At 50.2% G+C, this 22,721-nt stretch overlaps 2 protein-coding genes across 3 annotated transcripts in view; both read left to right on the top strand.

The window, feature by feature from the left end:
- NHEJ1 (non-homologous end joining factor 1) overlaps positions 1-14,853 on the top strand; it is a 101,774-nt gene extending 86,921 nt beyond the window's left edge. For both annotated transcript variants that reach the window (XM_007966334.3, XM_007966335.3), the window contains exon 8: positions 8-14,853. In XM_007966334.3, the coding sequence (XP_007964525.1) occupies positions 8-82 (75 nt within the window). In that variant the 3' untranslated portion in view covers positions 83-14,853. The remainder of the gene's footprint in view (positions 1-7) is intronic.
- A 659-nt stretch (positions 14,854-15,512) lies between these two features.
- IHH (Indian hedgehog signaling molecule) lies at positions 15,513-22,261 on the top strand. The gene is made up of 3 exons (XM_007966333.3): positions 15,513-16,420; positions 18,856-19,117; positions 20,701-22,261. The coding sequence occupies exons 1-3, from the start codon at positions 16,106-16,108 to the stop codon at positions 21,357-21,359; spliced, it is 1,236 nt and encodes a 411-aa protein (XP_007964524.1). The 5' UTR covers positions 15,513-16,105; the 3' UTR covers positions 21,360-22,261.
- The last annotated feature ends 460 nt before the right edge of the window (positions 22,262-22,721 follow it).

Genomic DNA, 22,721 nt, shown 5'->3' with positions numbered 1-22,721 from the left:
TTTCTAGGGTACTTCAGGCCCTCTGCAGAGACCTCAGCTGTCAAAGGTCAAGAGGAAGAAGCCAAGGGGGCTCTTCAGTTAACCTGTTGTGGCCTCAGCTGCTGAGGATGGACTTGGAGAATAGCTTCCAAGCTTCACCTTGAAAGAAGCTTGCATGGCAGCAATATTTCTAAAACAGTGACCCAGTCAGAGGCCTACTGTAAGGGCAAGAGAACTGAAGTTCATGTTGACAGGCCCACAGGGAATTGGCCTTCCTATTCAAGTGGAAGCCAGTCTCTGAGAATCCCATGCTCTCCTCTCTTTTGGTGGAGGTTCTGTAGATTCAGGTTTCTACCATGGACTTTAGGTATATAGGGCAAGTCAGCAAGAAAGCACCACACACTCAGGAAGCCTTGTCTACCTTTCCCTAGAGTCTCTAGCCAGCCAGCCCCCGACACTCCTCAGAGACCCACTTCTGTCTTTTGCATGGAATAAGAAGCACTCACACTCCCCTGCTTTTGGGATCACTTATGCTGTGGAACTCATAACCCAATTCACTTCACTGGGTCCCACCCCATTGTTGTCTCTGGATGAAGTCTAGCCATCAGTCCAGTCCTTCAGATTCTTCTTAAACTTCTCTGCAGTGGCCAGAGCTAAACCTCCATTTGGAAACTTCGATCTTGAGAACTCTCTTCATGGTGGGCACAAGATAGATAGATGATTGCTGTTTTCCTGTGTCAAACCTGAATGCATTTTTCTCTTTGTTTCCAAAGTATAGGCAACAGGTTAAACTACCATGCGGGGTAGTTTATTGATCCTCCCACCTCATCCTCCTGAGTAACTGGGACTAAAGGCACACACCACCATGCCTAGCTAATTTTTGTATTTTTTGTGTGTGTGGAGACAAGGCTTTGCCATGTTGCCCAGGCAGGTCTTGAACTCCTGAGCTCTAGTGAGATCACTGCCCACCTTAGCCTCCCAAAGTGTTGGGTTTACAGGCATGAACCACCATGCCTGTCCCATTTCTGGTTTATTTACTTGTGATGGTTAAATGCCTCCTTATTCATATATCTTGTATATATAGTGGTGTTTCTGTCCTGATGTCAAGTCTCAAGAGAAGATGATCAAACAATAATAAAATAATTATAATAAGAACAACAATAATAAATAGCTAACATTTATTGGGCAGTTAATGTATACCAGGTACTCTAATGAGCACCTGACATTGATCCTCATGTCATCATATGAGGAAGATGCTGTTAACCCACTAAGAAATTGGGTCTTGAATGAGTAAGTGACTTATCAAAGATCGTACAGCTAATAAGTGACAGCCAGAATTTAAGCCCAGACAGCTGAGTTCTTCGCAGCATTATTATATACACTAATGAAAACATTTATTTTCCAGAAAGGACATTAGGTCCTTCTTTCCAGTCTCCCACTGTAAACGTCCGTATCCCATGACCTTGCCTCCTTTCAATAGGATGTTCTACTCCCCTGGGGCTCTTCAAGGAAGGAGCTCTTGAGGACTCCAGGACTTACCCTCATGCTTTTTCCTGCTAGCAGAGTCTGAGAGCTCCACCAAGGCTCCTTCCCAGTCACTGCTGATAACTTTACCCCCAGACCAGAGGACCCTAGAGTATACTATGTGGTAGTGACTGTCATCAAAGTGAATTGGGAACTAAATAAAAACAGCCTATCAGCTGGCTTACTTTGCCCTTTCGTTTCTTTCTTTCTTTTTTTTTTTTGAAATGGAGTCTTGCTCTTGTTGCCCAGGCTGGAGTACAATGGCACGATTTTGGCTCACTGCAACCTCCACCTCCTGTGTTCAAGCGATTCTCCTGCCTCAGCCTCCCGAGTAACTGGGATTAGACACCCACCACCAAGCCCAGCTAAGTTTTGTATTTTTAGTAGACACGGAGTTTCACCATGTTGGTCAGGCTGGTCTTGAACTCCTGACCTCAGGTGATCTACCTGCCTCGGCCTCCCAAAGTGCTGGGATTACAGGTGTGAGCCACCACACCGAGCCGATCTTTTGTTTCTTTTCAGCATAATTTAGATAGTCAGATTTCATTATCTACAAGGCACATGGGAAATGGAAAGGCTTCCCAAGCAAGCTTGGAGAAAATACAGGTTCTTCACCCTGGGCATTCCCTGTACTCTTTAAGAGCACAGACTCAAGACATTTTTCATCACAGCGGGGCCAGAGGCCTGTGAATCCCTCAAAATTGTAGGTAAAATCTTAAGAGCAAAATGTTGATGTTCTCAAAAAGAATGTGTGACCTTCTAAAAAGGTTAAGTAAGAGTATAGCTAGTAACCTTCCATCCACTGCCCCCATCATCCCCAAAGGTTGCTGTCTCCATGGGGGTATTGCTTAAATACGTCCTTAGAGAAACATTGCTACGAGAGGCCCTGCCATAGGCATTCTTGCCCTGAAGCCCTTACCCCCAAAAACTAGGGGCAGTGGTTGAGCATCATTCATCCTGAGGCAACTCCAGGGAAATCCCTGCTTTGACAAATTGGCCTAGCCAGGCTGTATTCCAGCCCTGCCCCCTGGCTTGGGCCCCTCCCTGAGGCCCCCAGCCTGGCCCAACCCCCACTCTACATGCACATAAAAGGGTCGAATTCTCGTGGCTGCTCCATAAATTTTATTCCGTAAATATTAGTTTTCCCTGTGTTTAATAAAGCAGTGGCCCACCTCCCCGCCTACCCGCCCGCTCCCCGGGGCTGGGGCTGGGGCCAGAGCTGGCTGGTGGGAGAAGGGACTCTTTCAATTGCTTTGGAGTATTTTTAGAAAAAAAAATAATATAAGGTGGTTTACACGAGCAAGCCAGCAAACCAGGAGCAGGACTTGGGACCTCGAGGAAGTTCCTGCAGGAACTCGACCTAAAAAGTAGAGAAATAGCGCCACCTAGGTTGCAAGGCCTACTTGGCCTTGCCGGCTGGTCCCCCGTAGTTAGCTAGAACAGGCATGCTCTTTGCTTGGAGAGAAAGCCTCATCCCTTTCCACTCCAGCTGGATAGCACCTCCTTTTCTCATGCCTCAATGGGGATTTCCCCAGCAACCCTTAAAAGCAGAGCTCAGGCTGAGTCCTGAAAGATATCACTAGGGTCATTCTCTTCTCTTGTCACCAGGCAGCCAGTCTCCCAGATCAAGGAGAATTTCCAAGGGATAGTAAAGTTATTGAGAAGGCAAAAAGAAAACTTCTAGTCTCCATCTTTCCCTGACTCCTGTGGAGCTAATTCCTATGGTGTAAGGTGGCAAAGAGTGAGATCCCTGCTCCTGTGCTCTGAACTGGAAAGAGTCTAGCCTGTTGAGAACAAAATCCTTCCACAGGCCTGGTGCAGCGCACCCAGTGAGCACTGGGGGAAGGAGAGATGCTCACATTTCTTGATACTCAGCCCTACTGCTGCTTGTTTTTATCCAGCAGTACATTTGGACTCCCTTTTCTTTCCTTCCTTTTCACTTAGACCTCCCATTTTCCCAAGCCCTTACCTCCTCCTTAGCCCACATCTGTTGGGAGATAAGCAGGGGCCCCTTGTATACTCTGTACAAAGCTGGCGGGAGGAGTGGGGAATGGAAAAGGCTGTGCTGCTCCTCCTAGTTTCATTCCTTACATTGTCACCAGGAGCATTTTCCTCTCTCCATTTATTCTGTCTCTCATTTTCTCCAACTTACAAAACTACACAAATTCACTCCAAAGAGTATAGGGTAAGCCTAAATTCTCTTAATAGCCCTTCCTCATGATACGGTAAGCTCACTTTGTCTGTTCTGCTTATGCTATTAATGTAGACTGTGTTAATAGACACATTTCTTGTGCACTTTTCTGTTTTCATCCTTTCATTAGATTATACTCTTTGAGAACAGGGTCAGTGTTAACCTTAACTCAGAAAATATCACTGCAGGGGTATTATACCATTAAATAATATAATTTTACGTTAACTAGGTTTTGATACAATCAGAATATGTTTTTCTAAACTCTGCTGTGAAATAGTTTCTGTCTTCTAATTTTTCTTGAAGAAAAATCTGTTTGAAAGGAATAAGTGACATACTGCAAGGAAGCTACCAAACTCAGAGCTCAAGAACCTTGGTTCCTCATCTCTGTTACTAACATGCATAAATGTATGGGCTAGCAAAATTGTAATGGATTACGCTAGGCTCTTAGATACAGAGGGGAATGCAGGAAGAGAAGGAAGCCCACACTTTGTAGGAGGGGGGTTCCCAGCTGCAGTGACGCCCTGGAAGCTGCTACAGGGTACTCTTGTCCAGGGCAGCTCATTGCTCTGTGTTTTTTCCTTGTGTTCTTGGCCAAGGCCTCAGAAGACCTCACCATGAGTGGAATATCCAGTGCGTGGAGGGTATGAGGTAGCTTGTCTTATGTGAGGAAGAGGGACCATAGGGAATCCTTCTCTATTTGAGGATCTAGAAGTCTATCTGTTCTTGATCTTTCATCCCATCTTCTGAGAGTTTTTTTTGTGGTGGCCTTTTATGTATCCTCTCAGCTCTGGGCTCTCAGTTCTCTATCCTAGCACATAGGAAATCATTAGGTAGCACCCAAGTATTCTAGTAAAGGCTTCATCACTCTTCTCAGCTATTAAGTCCCACCCCACTCAGTTTCTCTGTTTGGAGTCCAACAGATTTTGCTACCCTTCCACCCACTCGGCACCCAACTCTCATGAGTTCTTGAGAATCTGGGCCAGTCTACCAGGGGAACCCGGAAGAAGCACTGGAAGAGCTCCAGGGTGTGGGGAGCGCACAGCCATTGACTCACCTGAGAAGATTGTGCTAGGATTACTTGTCCTGCTGGGCCAAGGGCCAGTAGTTAAAGGAGCATGCAGTGCCACACTCTTCCTCCCTCCCCTTACTCTGGGGCCCAAAACAGTAGCAGAGTTAGAATTGGGGAGTAGGGCTCAGGGGCTGCTGGGAGTCCCTTCTGAAATGTGTTGTATTTACTTTTTCATATTGGCAACTGGAAGGGGAAGCCCATCCCAGCTCGGCATTGTTGTCTAACATGGTTAATCAGATCCTATAATCCTGCTGTGGAAATATTGGGCCTCACTCAAAACAATAGAGACTGAGAATATTGTGGTTAAATTTCAACCAACTGCCTCCCTGGCCTGTTTGCCTAACCCCTACCCCCCTCTCCCGGGCCAGAGTCCTCCCAGCTTTATGGACCCCTGATAGGATTGACGGCCAGTCAGAAATGGGTGACAGGAGAGGGGAGAATGGAGTAGGGGAAGGGTGATCCTCTTGACTGCCACTTCATCCTGGCTTTTCCCTCCTACCTCAGGCCTTAAAGGCTGAGCAGGGAGTGGTGAAAGGGGTTGGAGCTAGTAGAGAAGCTCCATAGGGTGTGGGTCTCCACTCAGGAGTCAAGAGCAGTACTGTTGGGAATCATGCATGATAAAGACAGCCCTTACTCAAGACAGAAAAAGCCTGATGCCACACGAGAAGGAAAGACTGCCAATTTCATTTAGCATTGTTGCCTAGGGGGGATTTCAGGGTGTCCTGTCACGTGGGAGGAATGAGGAGGCACTAGTTGCGGAAGGCAAAGCTGGTAATTAGGTTTTGTTTCATATATGACAGCAATACTAATAACAGTGTGATGACATTTGAAGGTGATACTGATGGCCCAACTTGAGTGGTTTTCTGGTAGTAGTAGTGTCCGTTGTGTTGCCCTCTTTCATAGGTGTGAATTACATCTGGCAGGAAAATTTACATAATTAGAATGGCAAGACAAAGGGAATAGATCATTTCAGAAGGATAAGCTGTACAATGGTATTTTGAATTAAGAAAAAAAGAAAAGATTGAGTGTCTGGATTGTACTAAAGGGGAAATTTGAGACTGGGCTCCATGGCTTACACCTGTAATCCCAGCACTTTAGGAGGCTGAGGCGGGAGGATTGCTTGAGGCTAAGAGTTTGAGACCTAGGCAACATGGCAAAACCCTGTCTTTGCAAAACATTTTTAAAATTAGTGTGGTGGGCCGGGTGCAGTGGCTCACACCTGTAATCCCAGCACTTTGGGAAGCTGAAGTGGGTGGATCACCTGAGGTCAGGAATTCGAGACCAGCCTGGCCAACATGGTGAAACCCCATCTCTACTAAAAATACAAAAATTAGCTGGATGTGGTGGCGCGCACCTGTAATCCCAGCTAGCCTACTTGGGAGTCTGAGGCAGGAGAATCGCTGGAACCTGGGAGGCAGAGGCTGCAGTGAACTGAGATCGCACCACTGCACTCCACCCTGGGCGACAGAGCAAGACTCCATCTCAAAAAAAAAAAAAATTAGTGTGGTGATGTGCGCCTGTAGTCCCAGGTACTCAGGAGGCTGCGGCAGATTGTGGGCTTATTGAACACAGGCAGTATGTTTTTGTGGCCATTCAGCAAGAAGCATAATGCCCCTGTTGGTGGTGATAGTGAATAAGCACTCAATGCAGTCAGTAAGTATATAATTTGAGTTAATGCGTGTTTAAGGATTCCTGTTTCTTGTTGAATGTGGGTTTCTCTATCTAATTCCCAATACATTTCCTACAAGCCTGTGCCGTTCCCTTAGTGATCTGGAATGTTTTCCCACTGGATCTTCTCATTTGCAGTTCGAGTCTGTGAATACCATGATGTTTAACCAACATGAGGTTTAAGCCAACTTTATAGGCTTCCTGTATCTCCCTTCCTGGTCAGCAATATAGCCCATTTTCTAGAGCTTCCAGTGGGGATCTTTCTTCCCACTGAATTCTTCCTATTAGTTATCTAAGTGGCTTAACCATTGAAATGTTTTCCATCATCTTTAGATCCTTTTGAAACCACTTTCTCTACCTGCTTCAGTTCCATTTGATGACTGCCATTATCTCTGAGATTCCCATCCTTCTGGATACCTCTTAGGTTCTCACAGCCAGGAACTATTTCCTAAGTTGTCTTTCTGGTGGAAAGCTCAGCTCCTACTAAGCAGTCCCTGCTTCAAAATGGCTTTGATCAATGACCCAAAGGAGCCAGGCCAGTCCCTGAGTCATCATAGAGCACCCTAGGTGAGAAACCCTGAAGTGTTCTCTGCTGTTGCTCCACCCCTACCCTATATGAACAGATTAAATAGTTTCATTTGACACAGTTCTGCTATTTTCATTTGTCAAACTCTAAAAATGCACACACAGTTTGACCGTTCACTAGTCCATAGTATGGGAACTGGGGCCTCCCTGTACTTCATCTTGTTGACTGGTGACCCCTCCAAAAACAGTGTGGCTGTGACTTGTGCCTGGTACGTCCCAGGTACATGACAGCCAAGTACAAGCTCGAAGTCAGCTGCCTCACAAGCTGGGTGTCCTAGTGAGGAGTCTTCTCTGCCTTTTGCTGAAAATATCACTGTGTTAAATTTCCCCTTTATTTTTAAAATTTTCCTTTATTAATTTTTAAGATGTCTCACTCATTCTCCCAGGCTATAATGCAGTGGCACAATCATGGCTTACTGCAGCCTCAACTTCCTGGGTTCAAGGAAAGCCATTAGGCCCAGCCTGAAGTTGATATTTAAAGGATAGATTCTTTCCCCCAAATTGTTTCATTTTTTAAATTTTTTCCCCCATGGGGTCTCACTGAGTTCCCCAGTCTGGTCTCAAACTTCTGGGCTCAAACAATCTCCTTACCTCAACTTCCTGAGTAGCTGGGACAATAGGTGAGTGCCTCTACACCCAGCATTCCTCTCAAATTTTTCAAGTGTGGGAGCCAGGTGAGGTGACTTGCACGTGTCATCCCAGCACTTTGGGAGGCTGAGGCTGACGGATCATGAGGTCAAGAGATGGAGACCATCCTGGCCAACATGGTGAAACCCCGTCTCTACTAAAATTACAAAAATTAGCTGGGCATGGTGGTGCACGCCTGTGTCCCAGCTACTCTGGAGGCTGAGGCAGAAGAATCACTTGAACCCAGGAAGAGAAGGTTGGAGTGAGCTGAGATCGCGCCACTGCACTTCAGCCTGGTGACAGAGCGAGACTCTGTCTCAAAAGAAAAAAAAATTTTTTTAAGTGTACGAAGGAGAAAGTGAGAACCATGAGAGGGTTTCTCTTTCTCTCTCTCTCTCTCTCTCTCTCTCTCTCTCTCTCTCTCTCTCTCTCTTTTAAAGTTTAAAAGAATCCTGTATGTAAATACTGTTTTGTTACCTACTTTTACTTAATTATGTTGTGTCTATATTTACATGTCAATACGTAAATCTCTTTAAAGGGTAAATTATCTTCACTCTGAGCTTTACAAAAAGTTTGAAAAACACCCTCGTGATCAGAAAGTAGAAAGTTAAGCTTACTCACTCCATCCTCCTCTCCTGCGACTCTCCCGCCTAGCTTTATTTTCTGTAGTCACAATGGTCTCCTTGCTATTTCCATGACATGCCATGGTTCTGTCTGCCTAAAATGCTCTTCCCCTAGGTACCTGGTTGGTGAAAACCTTCTCCTCTTTCAGGTCCTTGCTCAAATCGCACCTTCTCAATGAGACCAACATTAACCACTCTACTTAACGGAGGAATCTGCCTTCTGACCTTGCATCCCCCTCCTGCCACAAGCTGGCTGCACCCCAATCCTTTCACCCTGTTTTAGGTGCTTGGAATGTGGTGTTTTGCCCATAGTCCTTTCTTATTCCTTTCTAACACATTATTATTATTACAGATGGTCCCCAATGTACGATGATTCAACTTACAATTTTTTGACTTGATAATAGTGCAAAAGCCATCTGTATTCAGTAAAAGCTGTACTTTGAGTGCCCATACAGTCATTCTGTTTTTCACTTTCAGTATAGTATTCAGTAAATTACATTAGATATTCAACACTGGATTATAAAACAGGTTTTGTGTTAGATGATGTTGGCCAACTGTAGGCTAATATGAGTGTTCTGAGCATGTTTAAGGTAGGCTAGGATATGACATTTGATAGGTTAGGTATATTAAATGCATTTTCAACTTAGGATATTGTCAACTTACAGTGGGTTTAGTGGGTTCATTGTAAACTGAAGTGCAACTATTTATTTTATTTTTTATTTTATTTTATTTTATTTTATTTTATTTTATTTTATTTTTTGAGATGAAGTCTCACCCTGTTGCCCAGGCTGGAGTGCAATGGCGTCATCTTGGCTTACTGAAACGTCCCTCCTGAGTTAAAGTGATTCTTCTGCCTCAGCCTCCCTAGTAGCTGGGATTACAGGCACGCACCACCATGCCCGGCTAATGTTTGTATTTTTAGTAGAGATGGGGTTTCACCATATTTGCTAGGCTGGTCTTAAACTCCTGACCTCAGGTGATCTACCCACCTTGGCCTCCCAAAGTGCTGGGATTACAGGTGTGAGCCACTGCACCCAGCCTGTTTATTTATTTATTTGTTTAGAGACAGAGTCTTGCTCTGTCACCCAGGTTGGAATGGAGTGGTGCAATCTTGGCTCACTGCAACCTCTGTCCCCCTGGTTCAAGCAATTCTGGTGCCTCAGCCATTTGAATAGCTGGGATTACAGGTGGATACCACCATGCCTGGCTAATTTCTGTATTTTTAGTAGAGACAGGGTTTCACCATGCTGGCCATGCTGGTCTCGAACTCCTGACCTCAGTTGATTTGCCCACCTTGGCCTCCCAAAGTGCTGGGATTACAGGCATGAGCCATGGCTCTCGGCCAGTTATTTGTTCTTATGTTCATTTTAAATTGTCTGTCTCCCCAACTCCTGTTTACTAGAATAAAGTTCCATGGGGACAGGAATTTTGTTTTGTTTTGTTTTTTTGTTCTGTCACATTTCAAGCACCTAGAATGGTGTCTGGCACTTAGTAGGTTCTCAAAAAATTTTTTTTTTGTTGAGTGAATAAATGAAGAAAGATTATCACACACATGAGACACCCCTGTTCACACCAGCAGTATCTTGGGTGGTTTTAGAAATTTGTGGATATAAATGAAGTCTGTTTTGTTTGGGGCACTCTGTTGTAGGATAAGAGTGAGAGTTAAATACCCTTTTTTTAGCTATAACCAGAATAGAATAAACTTGTCATTTTGCAGAAGCTAAGAGTACAAGTTACTAAAAAGTAATTGACTGTATCCTTTCTTGCTTTCTTTGGCTACAGATCCCCAGCATCCTTAGGGTAGCATCTCTACCCAGAGGGACCGGGTAAGAGACTGTGGGTAGACTAGTACAACCCAGTTACAGAAAGCTGATAGGTGTGCCAGGGAATCACTTGAGTGTTATTGAACATTAACTGAACTAGTGTTTTCTAAGATTTTCTATTAAGCAACTCATTTCTTCTCAAATAGAGACTGGAGTAGAAATAAAGGTTAGGCATGGTGGCTCAGAAAAAAAAAAAAAACTCATTAGTTAGTCAATGTGTTACAATCTATGTACAGAGATATATGTATGTATGTTGTTTTTCTTCTTCTTCTTCTTTTCTTTTCTTTTTTTTTTTTTTTTTTTTTGAGACAGGGTCTTGCTCTGTCGCCCAAGCTGGAGTACAGTGGTGCAATCTTGGCTCACTACAACCTCTGCCTCCGGGGTTCAAGCCATCCTCGTGCCTCAGCCACCTGAATAGCTGGGATTATAGGCGCGCACCACCACACCCAGTTAAATTTTGTATTTGTAGTAGAGAAGGAGTTCCGCCATGTTGGCCAGGCTGGTCTTGAGCTCTTGCCTCGAGTGATCCACTGGCTTTGGCCTCCCAAAGTGCTGGGATTACAGGTGTGAGCCACTGAGCCCAACCCTAGATAAAAAAGATGTCTGTCTTTTTTTCTGTAAATGTCTTTCTATACGATAAGAGTTTCCCACAATCTTTGGTCTCTGATTTGAGGGAAAAACACTCTGTAACTAATTCTGCCTTTTCCTAGCTTTTCAAAGTCATCAAAGCAAGGTCTTTAATGCCTGACTCTCTCTGAAGTACCTCGTAATGAGTTTATTGTTTGAGCAAAGGTAACTTGACATTCCCATTTCTAATCAACAGCCAGCTTTCAAAGCATTGTTAGTTTTGAGTGGCTCTAGTTGGATCTCCAAATGTGACCTGGACTGATCAGAGGCTTGAAAGGTATGCTTTTATTTCTGCACATGGGGCCAAATTTGCTTACCTTTTGGTAAGGTAATTTTGAAAAGGTAAGGAGTTGCTTACCTTTTCAAAAAATCAACAGTAGAAGTCAGAGTGACACCATCCTGTTGGGGAAGTGGTCAAATAAAGTATAAGGTGTTAAAAGCCCAAGAAGAAGGTAACAGTTCTAGAAGGAGGAAAAACAGTTACTTCAATTTAGGAAGGAAAATGGTTGACTTGAACAGAGGTGGACAACCCAGCATGCTTGCTCTGGGAATCACTCACCAAGAAACTGTTATCATGGAGTCAACAGGGGCCTGGATTCCAACTCCAGCTCCCTATTGGACAAGCTATGAACCTGAGTTTCTGCATTTGTAAAATTAAGATAATAGTGTGAACTTCATAAGGTTTTTGTGAAGGTTTTGTGAGATGATACTAGGGTTTCCTCTCTTTCTTAGATCATCTAACTTGGCCCTTCATTACTAGGCCATCATCTTTGCTTGTACCACTCCCCTTTCCTGAATATCCTCTTCATTCTTTTCAGTCATTCCCTTCCCTCCTTCAGAACTGATTTTATCCAAGAGGTCTAACCCCAGGCTAATCACTTCTTATTTCCATATTCTCCTAGACCAAATTCATCTAATCTATTAGCCTATCTAGTTTATAATGCATTATTCTGTATTCATTTGTGAGTAGCATTTGTGGCTTTGTAATTGTCTTTTATTTTCATGATTTATCTTTAAGGTTAAATAGTAAATTCCTCAAGGACAACTGTATCTTCTACTTTTCTGTTTGCATTCTGTGTTCTTATGGGCCTGTTATACAATAGCATCAAGGTAGATATTCACTAATAGAAAGAGGTAGGGGCTCCTAATCACCACTGCTGTCTTGGGGCACCACACATGAGCCTCCTTATGTATTCCCCCTAGATGAGTAATAGGAATCAGAAAACTGCTGCTATTCCTAAGTGAACCCAGCAGAGGATAAAAGTGAATTATAAGTAACATTTGTACTTTAAAGCTTATATTTGTTAACCCTTTCAACAACTCTATGAGGTATATGGTATTATTTTCATTTTATAGATGAGAAATGGAAGTTCAGAAACATGTCTAAGGTCACACAGGTAGAAGGTAGCAAAGATGGTGTTCAGGCACGGGTCTGCCACTTCCACGTCCACTGTTTCTACTGAGCCAGGGTTGCTGTGCACTGGGTCACTGGGGGGTGTTGGACTAACTGCATTCCTGAAAGTTGTCTGGTTGTGGCTTACCACCCTTGGATTTAGAGCTGGATTGATCCAGTCGAGTGGCAGGATTAGGAGAAAAAATACTAGTTGACTATAGAAGTGCGGACCTATGCAGTATGTACATGAATGTAAAGATATGCTATAGAATATCATGTATATACTATAATTACAATGTATTTGTACTATATAGTGTTAAAGTAAGATTAACTAAAAATGCTAACATGGTAGTCTACTAAGTAGATATTTTAATTATGTTCTATTATGTATTTCCCTCCATTTCTAATTTTTTTTAACTTTCACTTTTCTAAACAAAAAATTAATTGTATTATCCAAAGCAATGGATAATTTGTTATCTTCAAAATAGAACTGATTGAAGGATAGAAGAGATCTAAAGGTGAGAGAAGAAAGTGATTTTACCAGCAGGCTCAGGAGGGTCGAGCCCAGTGAGGCTCGATCACTGCATCTCTCTCCTGATAATGAGGTCACATGTCCCAGGCTGTAGGCCATTGGAGCTTCCAGAGTGGCATACTCTGCCCCTGTCCAATTTTAATACTGCTGGCAGAGGCTGGCAATGATCAGAAAAAGAACCAGGTCTTGTTTGATAGGTCTAAGGAACTACTAGCCCAGTTTAAAAGCCACCCTACACCTACTGAACAGCTGAGAACATAGGCAACCAAGAAATGACCCGGGTACTGAGGCCCCAGGTTGGATTTAAAGTGTTCCAGGTCACTTTATGGTGCTCCCAGTCTCCGCCCTTCCTCCGTTGAAGGAGGTTGGACTAATGTTGACCCAAATTTGAGATTCAGATCTTGGAGCACCATTATGTCCTGAGAAAAGAGTATAGCTTTGGAGTGAAAAAGCTCTGCGTTCAACTTTTAGCTCTGGGACCCCAGGCAAGTTACTTGGCGACTAGATCTTGGAGTTATAGATTTGTAAAAGGAGAATAATGTCATGCACAGAGGATTCTTGTGGAGATTTTACTAATTGTGTAAAGCACCTGGCAGAGAGAAAAAACTTGATACACTGGTCTCCCTCTGCTTCTCCAGCATACACCCTTATCACTGCTCCTAAGTTAGCATGGCAGAGGAGGGTCTGGTCTTAGTGAAGCCCAATCTCAACCAACGAGGTGGCTCTGCTGCAGAGGCACACCTGATGGCAAGCTATGGCAGCACTTACAGCATAAGAACTTATTTGACATGGATCAGATCTTTACCAGATTTGCATTTAATAGGTTAGAATCACAGTCTGAGAGAGGAGAAATGAGAGGAAGAATGGAAAAACTAATAAATGATTATAAATTAGAACCTCTGAGAGAACTTAAAGAAATTGTCTCTTACTTGGAGAAAAGAAGATTGAAAGTAATTTAACAACTCTTCAAGACAATGCATGAAGGATAATCAGCAGGATAATGGCCCTAAACCCCAAGGCCAGAAAAAGAGGAATGAGTTGAATTTGCATTAGAGAGGGAGGGAGAAAGACTAAATTTAAGGCGAAACTTCTCTAGAAGAATATTATTAAACACTGGGATAGGTGACCGCAGAAGCCTATGGAATTTTCTTTCATGCAGCTCCATAAAAACAGAGAGCCCCTGTTTGTCTGGTTTGTGAGAGTTACTGACCCTGCTCCAGAAATCTGAGGTAGTGGGGCAGGAGGGAAAGGAGATGGAGAATATCGCAGAGATAGTTCTTGAGCCCTGGAAAATACAAGTTAAAGCTCTTGGAAAGCTTTCAGGGAAAAGAAGCAACATTCATCTTTGACTAGGAAACAGAATCTGAATGCCAATGCAAGAAAGAACACGCGGGGTGGGGAGAAGGTGCGGGCAAAGGGGAGGAAAGGAGGCGATCCATTTTGTTTCCACATTGCAGGCACCACTCCACTCCTAGTGGAGCAATCCTAAATTTCTTTCTGTGGGCCTCAGTTTCCTTTCAAGCGCTTAGATTAAGCACTCTCTTGAGTCTCAATCCTGAATTTGTGTTTATAAAACTGATCCAGAGAGTGTGAGTAAGTCTGTGAAGAGCTACTTCAGCCCCAAACCCGGTGGTGTTGGGCGGATTAGTCCTGCACAGAGGGACAATGCACCTGCCTAGGCGAAAACTGGGGCTGGGCCAGAGTCATAGGCTTCAATCCCTGCTTTTCAGCCACTAGCAAGTTGTTCATCTTCTCTGAACTTCAATATCTTCATTTGTAAAATGTGGACAGTAATAACTCCTTTGGCTGTTTTGAGTTTAAATTAGATAATGCAAGTAGAACAAGTAGTACAATAATATCTAATAACTCCCATATTCAGGAATATAAGTACCAATAAAATGGTACCTATTGTATTAATAGAATTTGGATGAGAATTTTTAAGCCTTTTTATTTCTCATCTTTTCATTTCTACCTTTATTGGATTTGTAGAATCTATTACAGTCAAATCATATAGTTTGGTGTTGTGGTGGTGATGTTTTTTGTTTGCCTTTAACACACTTGCCTTTACTTGTTTTGACAGAAGGGATCCTAATTCATTCAGCTTTCCCGAATGTCGTATAAAAACACATAACACATGTTCACGTTCCTAGTTGTTTCTACATATTCTCTGTTCTTTTAAATGTGTAATATAGAAGCAAGTAATTATTTAGCAGTTCCGGTGGCTTTGCATCATTTTGGCATTCATAGCAAGCCCTCGTTACTGAGATATTTGCGGCCCCTCTTTAACATGGTCAGTCAGGGTTCCTCGGTATTCTGTTGATGTCACCATTTTAGCTACCCTTCTCTGCATATTGACCTATCCCTTTGCAACTTCATATTGTCGCTTTTAACAGTGTTTCCAACTTAAAACCCCCTATTTGACTCTTCAAAAGGCTAGACTCCCCACCCCCAGTTTGACACCAACAGGCAGGCTGTGGGATGTGCACCGGGTTGATACAGAACCCAGCTCCACCAAGCTAAAGGGCGCGTCGCCTGGGCCAGGGTGGGGCACCAGGTTATGAGCGGCCTCCTGCCTTTTGGGTTTGCTTCCCCGCAGGGGACGCCGTAGGCGGCTGTGCGGTCCGGTCACTGCCCCCCGCCCCTCGCGTCCGGCCGCGCCGTGGGTTGCGGTCTCCGTGGGGGTGGCAGCTCCTGTCCGGGAGGTTTGCGCCTGGCGGGGCACCCCAGAGCCGCGAAGAGCCGGTAGGCGAGGCCAGGGCGGGGTGGGGCGCGTCCAGGCGGGGAGGGCAAACTCGGGCGCGCAGGGGGCGCAGAGGGCAGCGGGCGGGCGGACGCGCGGCGGAGGCGCGAGCGGGACTAGGGCTGGCTAGTGCCGGGGCCGCCCGCCCGAGGGGGAGGAGGCTGTGTTGCCCTTGCTGCAGGTTCGCTGTCGAGCGCACAGGAGGCAGGGACATGGGTAGGGTGCGGTCTGCGCGGGGCCCGAGCCCGGATCTCTTCCATTTCCCCTCTCACTCGGCCCCGGGCCGCGCCGCAGACGGCAGCAGCTCCCGCTCCGCCAGAGCCGCCTGACCGCCGGGCCGGGGTGCTAACCGCGGGGCCCTGCAGCCCGCCGGCCCGGCCAGCCCAGCCCAGCCCGGCGGCCCGCAGCCCCGCCGCCCGCCGCCCCCCGCCGCCGCCGCGTTGCCAAAACAAACGGGCCGGCCTATTTATTGGCGGCCGGCGAGCCCGGCAGCTCAGAGTCGAGGCGCCGAGGGGGACAGCGCGCCGCCACCAGCTCGGGCCCCGGGCCCCCGCCCCGCACTTGAGTCCCGCCGGCCCTGGCCGCACCGTGCCGCCCATGGCGCCCCCGCCTGGAACCCCCCGGAGCCACCCGGACGCCTGAGCCCCCGCAGCGCTCCCGTCGACTCGCCTGCCCATCAGCCCACCAGGAGCCCTCGCCCGCCGCTTCCCCGGGATCCCTGGCCATGTCTCCCGCCCGGCTCCGGCCCCGACTGCACTTCTGCCTGCTCCTGTTGCTGCTGCTGGTGGTGCCGGCGGCATGGGGCTGCGGGCCGGGCCGGGTGGTGGGCAGCCGCCGGCGACCGCCGCGCAAACTCGTGCCGCTCGCCTACAAGCAGTTCAGCCCCAACGTGCCCGAGAAGACCCTGGGCGCCAGCGGACGCTATGAAGGCAAGATCGCTCGCAGCTCCGAGCGCTTCAAGGAGCTCACCCCCAATTACAATCCAGACATCATCTTCAAGGACGAGGAGAACACAGGCGCCGACCGCCTCATGACCCAGGTGAGCGCGATCCGCCCTACCAGCGCGCCGCCGCCGAAGCACCGCCACCTGCCCGGCCCTACCCACCCCCTGGCACCTTTTCTCGACTGGCTGGCACACTCCCTGGCACCTGCCCCTCTCGCCAAGCCCCGCTGCCTCCTGCCCACGATGGGCTGGCCAGGGGTCCAGGCAGGAGTGTCGGCATCCCCAAGCCCGGCGGAGACTGCTAGAAGAGCTCCTCGCTGCCAAGCCCCACAGCCCAGCAGGTTGGCGGCGGCTCCTCTGCCCCAAAGTACTGGCAGCTCAGCCAGACGCGGCACCCGGAGGTACCTCTACCCGGCTGCCTCCTGCGCCTCCGGGACCCACGCAGTCCTTCCTGGCCTAACCTTCTGCACAGCTGTGCCCCTTTCATTTTGAAACCTTTCGGCATCCCTGAGGCAAAGAAACTCTTGATGCGTAGGGGCACCACGGCCTTTCCTCCCTGTGCGCTCTTGGTTCTATGCGCTGCCCCCTCCAGGAGCAGCGTCCGTCCCGGCTGGGTCTGGGGTTAAGAACAGCAAGGAAGAGTTGAATGGGGAGGCGGAGGTGGGAAAGGGAACCCGCTCAGCGAGCCCACGTGTCTGTTCGGAGAGCTGAGGGGTGCTACTGCGGTGGAAGGGTAGGTTATTGGGGTCTTTGGGCTCTGGGACTGAGCTTAGGGGATTCCTGGGCTTGGTGGTGGAAGAGAGAGGCTGAGATGCCGAAGGAGGCAGGGAACAGGGCTGACGCTAGTCTCTGCATGCTGGGAGCAGGACCCGCGCTCCACCCAAGCTTAGAGGCGCAAACTTCCTTCCCTGCAGCCAGGTCCGCGAGGGGAGAGACCTTCACCCCCTTCCTCCGGGGTCCCCTGAGGCTTCCCCCTGAAAGCAGGCCCCTGACTTTCTAGATCCGTTGGGAAGAGCAGCTAGACTCAGGGCCCTCAGCATGCACCCTGGCGCCGGGGCTGGCCGGCCGGTGTCGGGGCCGAAGGTTGGCTGGTGGCCGGGCCGGGCCGGGCGCCGAGGAATGCAGATAAGGATCCGGGCCACGGGCTGGGCAATCATTGACAGCGCACGCCCGGGCTCTGGACCCGAGAGGGGGCGGTGGCAGTGAGGGAGAGAGGCGGGGAACCAGGGCTGCAGGCGGGCATAGGTGGGGGGCTAGAAGCCTGACAGCAGGGTCTACAAAGGAGCAAGCGGAACTCCCTCCCTGGGCAGTAAGCACCCCCAGCCAGGCTGTGCACCAGCAAGGACCTGCAAGGCCCTGGGTTGTAGCTGCTATTGGCTCCTAGGAGGCTGAGTCCAAGGGTCTGTGAGGCCCAGGCTCTGCAGGGTGGGGGTAAGTTGAAACTTGGGCTGCCCACACTGGTTGGCGCCTTGAATCTCAGAGTCGAGGACTGGTGGAAGGGCCTTTCCCCTCAGGCCAAGGCCTCCGCCCCAGTTTCTCAGAGTCAGCCGCACAGTCCCTTGGGCTCTCAGGACCCAGGCACACCAGGAGGCAGCAACCAGGGATGGCCGCTTGGGTCCTTCCCCCAGGGCACGGCTCTACTCCAACTCCACATGAGGAGGGTGGTGGAGCTGGCTCCCTGAGATCAGAAGCTTGGTTTATGGAGTTCCTTCCCACGGTATAGGGGCGGGCCACCGGTGCAGAGGTCCTGGAGGTCTGGGATTGTCAGCCCCTTATGCTTCTTGCAGAGGAAGACGCTGCATGTGGCCCCGCATTGGGTGGCCCTGGCGCTAGTCCACCGGTTTCTGGTTCCCTGGCCCTGTCATCTCTAGCGGGGGTGTGGGCCGGTTTGGGATTATAAGAGGGTCCCGGCAGGAGTCCTCGGTGATGCTCGAGGGATCCAGGCAGGCCGGCGATTCCCCTCCAACACACCCCCTGAAGCTGCTGAGACGCTCTGCACCTGCTGCGCCTCCAGAGCCCGTCGTCCCCAGGCCTCAGCCCTGAGGCTGCGGTGACACCTACTGGGCACCTCGGGCCTTGCACGCCTCGCAGGCCCGCCGCAGGCAGTCGACTCCGCTGCCACTCCTCCCTCCCGGCCGCTGGCTGGCCCTCCTGCTGGAGGCACAGAGGGACCGGGCGCTGAAAGGTGTAGTCCTGTCTGTGGAGGGATGGATACCCAGAGCTGAAGACAGCACAGGGAGGCAGGGGACCTCTACCTACCAGAGAAGGCGCCGCCAGGGCGCTTGCCTCCATGCCTCCTCCAGATTTGTGATACCGTCGTGCAGTCTAGATCCCCGGGGGAGGCTGTATGCTAGGGAGGGAGCACTTCAGAGCCCTCTGTTCCTAAGGGAGAGGGACAGCACCCTCCCGGGCTTCCAGCTCCCGTGGGTGTGGCGGGAGAGTTCTGGGCGAGGCTGCGCCTACACCTGCACCTCGGCAGTCTCCTCCCGCCGATTTCGCTCCAGCTGATTTCGCGCACATTCCTCTCCCAGCGCTGTAAGGACCGCCTGAACTCGCTGGCTATCTCCGTGATGAACCAGTGGCCCGGTGTGAAGCTGCGGGTGACTGAGGGCTGGGACGAGGACGGCCACCACTCAGAGGAGTCCCTGCATTATGAGGGCCGCGCGGTGGACATCACCACATCAGACCGCGACCGCAATAAGTATGGACTGCTGGCGCGCTTGGCAGTGGAGGCCGGCTTTGACTGGGTGTATTACGAGTCAAAGGCCCACGTGCATTGCTCCGTCAAGTCCGGTGAGCCGCCGCCGGGGGGCTGGGCCCGGGGCCGGGGCCGGGGCCGCAGGGCGTGGGCAGGAGGCCTAGTGCCAAGAAGGTGAAGAGGCCCACCCAGGGATGGAGGCAGGGATCGGGGGAAGAGGACATCGGCGGCGCTCTCCAACGCTACTCCTGACCTTGACTGCCTGCTCATCCCATGCCTGGTAGTGTCATGGTAGGAGCCTAGGGAGATAGGGCCCTGTCCCAGGGCTGCTGGGTGCTGACCTGGTGGCCCACAGTCCAGAGCCTGCCACAGGAGGTGCAAGACAGAGCAAGCTGGACAGATGGAGGAAGCCAGGCTGCCAGAAAAGGCCTCCCCACCCCACCTGGTGCAGAGTAAGGCGGGTGGTGGGGCCAGGGGCCGGGATATGCCCTGACACCTGCATGCCTGACCAGGAGCCCAGAGGCTCCGAACCCATCACCCAGCTGCAGGTCAGCCCTCCCTGGGGCGCAGGCGTCCCCAAACTCAAACTCTACCCCCCGTGCCCTGAAGCTGGACATTTCAGGGCAAAGCCAGCCAGGAGAGCCAGACTAAACAAAGTGGACTCAATAAAGTGGATTTTCCCAGATTGGCCGCATTGTTGATCAGAATCGGCAGGCACTGGGGTCTCACCCCTCCCTCAAGTCTTGTCAGCACCCTGTCAACTACACCGAACCCAGCCATGGAGGCTCCAAATGGTTCCTGTGTGGCTTCCAGCCTAGCCCCACCTGGCTGCCGGCTCAGCCCTTCACACTGGCAGCATGTAGTAGTCGCACTCTCATAGACCTGCACAATGAGCCCAGGCCCACATGTTGATATTCCTGACCCTACCCTGACCCACAACCACACCCTGAACCTTCCACTCAGTACTTCCCTGCCAACTGTGTCTACTGCAAGCCCCATCCACCCTTCACTGCAAACACCAGCCCACGACAGCCACTTCTGTTCATTACTCCTGACCCCCAAACACTGTTCTCCAGCTCACTTGCTGATGCCGCAGTGTCCTGTCCCTGCACAGGGACTCAGCACATGAACTGAAGATGGTGACTGTGTCCTCGCCCCTGGCTTGCTCCTGACCCAACCATTCACTCCGAGGCTGCCCAGGAGTCTGCCTTTGCCCCACTGGGTGGGCTTCTCCCACATCCCTATGTTCAAAGGGCCAGCTCTGTTACAGAACCTGGGGAATCAGCCTGAGAGGGCAATTTTTGGGGAGTGTCTGAGCAAGGGGTGAGAAATAACAAAACATCTAGGGCTCGGAGGAGCTAAGCAACCTCCCGCTTCATGAGGCAGCCCTTTCCTTCTCATCCACTGGGTCTTGGAGCCCTACTGGGCTCCTCTCGTTGGCAAAGTATTAGGCTGGGGAGGAGGGGGCAGAAGATCACATTGGAGTGAGGGGATGGGGGGCAGTGAAGTGTGGGTTCAAGCCTGCATAGGAAGTGGGGGGCAGGAGCCAGGATATGGTGACAGAGGCTCTCTGGGAGCAAGAGGAGCTCTGGCTGGCTGGGGTGGCCAAGGGAGGATCGTTGTGACCGGGAGGCTGAGGTACACAGCAGTAACACCTTCATGTCCCTTTCTCCCACAGAGCACTCGGCCGCAGCCAAGACAGGCGGCTGCTTCCCTGCCGGAGCCCAGGTACGCCTGGAGAGTGGGGCGCGTGTGGCCTTGTCAGCTGTGAGGCCGGGAGACCGCGTGCTGGCCATGGGGGAGGACGGGAGCCCCACCTTCAGTGATGTGCTCATTTTCCTGGACCGCGAGCCCCACAGGCTAAGAGCCTTCCAGGTCATCGAGACTCAGGACCCCCCACGCCGCCTGGCACTCACACCCGCTCACCTGCTCTTTACGGCTGACAATCACACGGAGCCGGCAGCCCGCTTCCGGGCCACATTTGCCAGCCACGTGCAGCCTGGCCAGTATGTGCTGGTGGCTGGGGTGCCAGGCCTGCAGCCTGCCCGCGTGGCAGCTGTCTCTACACACGTGGCCCTTGGGGCCTATGCCCCACTCACAAGGCACGGGACACTGGTGGTGGAAGATGTGGTGGCATCCTGCTTCGCGGCCGTGGCTGACCACCACCTGGCTCAGTTGGCCTTCTGGCCCCTGAGACTCTTTCACAGCTTGGCGTGGGGCAGCTGGACCCCTGGGGAGGGTGTACATTGGTACCCCCAACTGCTCTACCGCCTGGGGCGTCTCCTGCTAGAAGAGGGCAGCTTCCACCCACTGGGCATGTCCGGGGCAGGGAGCTGAAAGGACTCCACCGCTGCCCTCCTGGATCTGCTGTACTGGGTCCAGAAGCCTCTCGGCCAGGAGGGAGCTGGCCCTGGAAGGGACCTGTGCTGGGGTGCACTGGCTCCTGCCATCTCCTCTGCCATGGAGATACATCATTGAGACTTGACTGGGCAACACCAGGGTCCCCCACCCCCGCCGTGGTGTAGTCATAGAGCTGCAAGCTGAGCTGGCGAGGGAGTGGTTGTTGACCCCTCTATCCTACAGACCTTGAGGCTGGCACGGCGACTCCCAACTCAGCCTGCTCTCACTATGAGTTTTCATACTCTGCCTCCCCCATTGGGGAGGGCCCATTCCATCTGTCTTAGGCCCCTTTGGGTGGGCTTGCACCTCAGTTGATGCTGCTAAATTCCCTGGGAGCCAGCATGGAGCTGGCTGGACCCGATGCTGTCCAGAACTGGGAAGGCAACAGGGGTGGGGCAGCCATCCCGGCCATTCTGAGGTATGACATTCCTCCCCGGCCACACTCCTCAAGACACATCCAGAGACTGTTGCTGTCAGTGGGCAGAGTTCTGTGTTCTGGCCAATGTGACCATAGTGCCGGGGACTGGGGGAAGTGGGCTGGATGTGCTTGCCACCCCCCGGGCTAAGCTCCCTCTTCTGCTGAACCATGATCCCCACCCCTTCCGCTGGTCAGTCTCCCATACCTTATTTATTGGCGCGGAGGGGGAAGCCCATGGGAGAATTTTGGGGATGTTTTGGTCTTTTCTTCCTTTTGTAATAAAAATTATTTAAGTTGTTAGAGCCACAGAGTCCAAGATGCTGAGAGGGGACAATTCACAGATAGTTTGGAGCCCTGGAAGGGTATGTCCAGGGTTTCTTCCCTCCTCAGAGAGGCCTGGCTCACCTTCCTCCAAGGACAGAAACTCCAGGCCTCCCACCCTCCCTGCAGGTCTATTCCCACCCAGTAGCTCTGCAAAGCCCCTACAGAGAGCTGTGCTCTGCGCAGCGCAGGGCCTTTACACACTGGCCTCACCATTTACCCCAAACAAGGATGGATCCGAGAGAGAACAGAGATGACTAGTCCATGGTCACCTCACTCATCTATAATCATGCCCTTGTGCTGTTGGGGCCTGGGCTTCTGACTCTTCCCTGTTGGTAATGGACCACAGTGTGAAAATATTCTGTAAAATTCACATCTATCTTGTGGACTATTCTGACTTCTCGGACAGGTCAGAGATCTCTAATCCAGCAGTTCTGAAACGTCAGGATCACCTGGGAAGCTTGTTTAAAGATGATTCCTGGCCCCACTTCCAGGATTCCACTTTTTTTTTTTTTTTTTTTTTTTTTTTGAGATGGAGTCTCACTCTGTTGGTCAGGATG

The sequence above is a fragment of the Chlorocebus sabaeus genome, chromosome 10 (genome assembly GCF_047675955.1).
Source record: "Chlorocebus sabaeus isolate Y175 chromosome 10, mChlSab1.0.hap1, whole genome shotgun sequence".
Classification (NCBI taxonomy): Eukaryota; Metazoa; Chordata; class Mammalia; order Primates; family Cercopithecidae; genus Chlorocebus; species Chlorocebus sabaeus.
This window is presented reverse-complemented; position numbering and strand designations above follow the sequence as displayed.

Bases quoted from the DNA above. Each gene is read 5' to 3' on its own strand.
- IHH (XM_007966333.3), top strand. From the start codon at position 16,106: ATGTCTCCCGCCCGGCTCCGGCCCCGACTGCACTTCTGCCTGCTCCTG. The intron at 16,421-18,855 runs GTGAGCGCGATC...TTCCTCTCCCAG, and splicing joins CCGACCGCCTCATGACCCAG to CGCTGTAAGGACCGCCTGAA. The intron at 19,118-20,700 runs GTGAGCCGCCGC...TTTCTCCCACAG, and splicing joins GCATTGCTCCGTCAAGTCCG to AGCACTCGGCCGCAGCCAAG.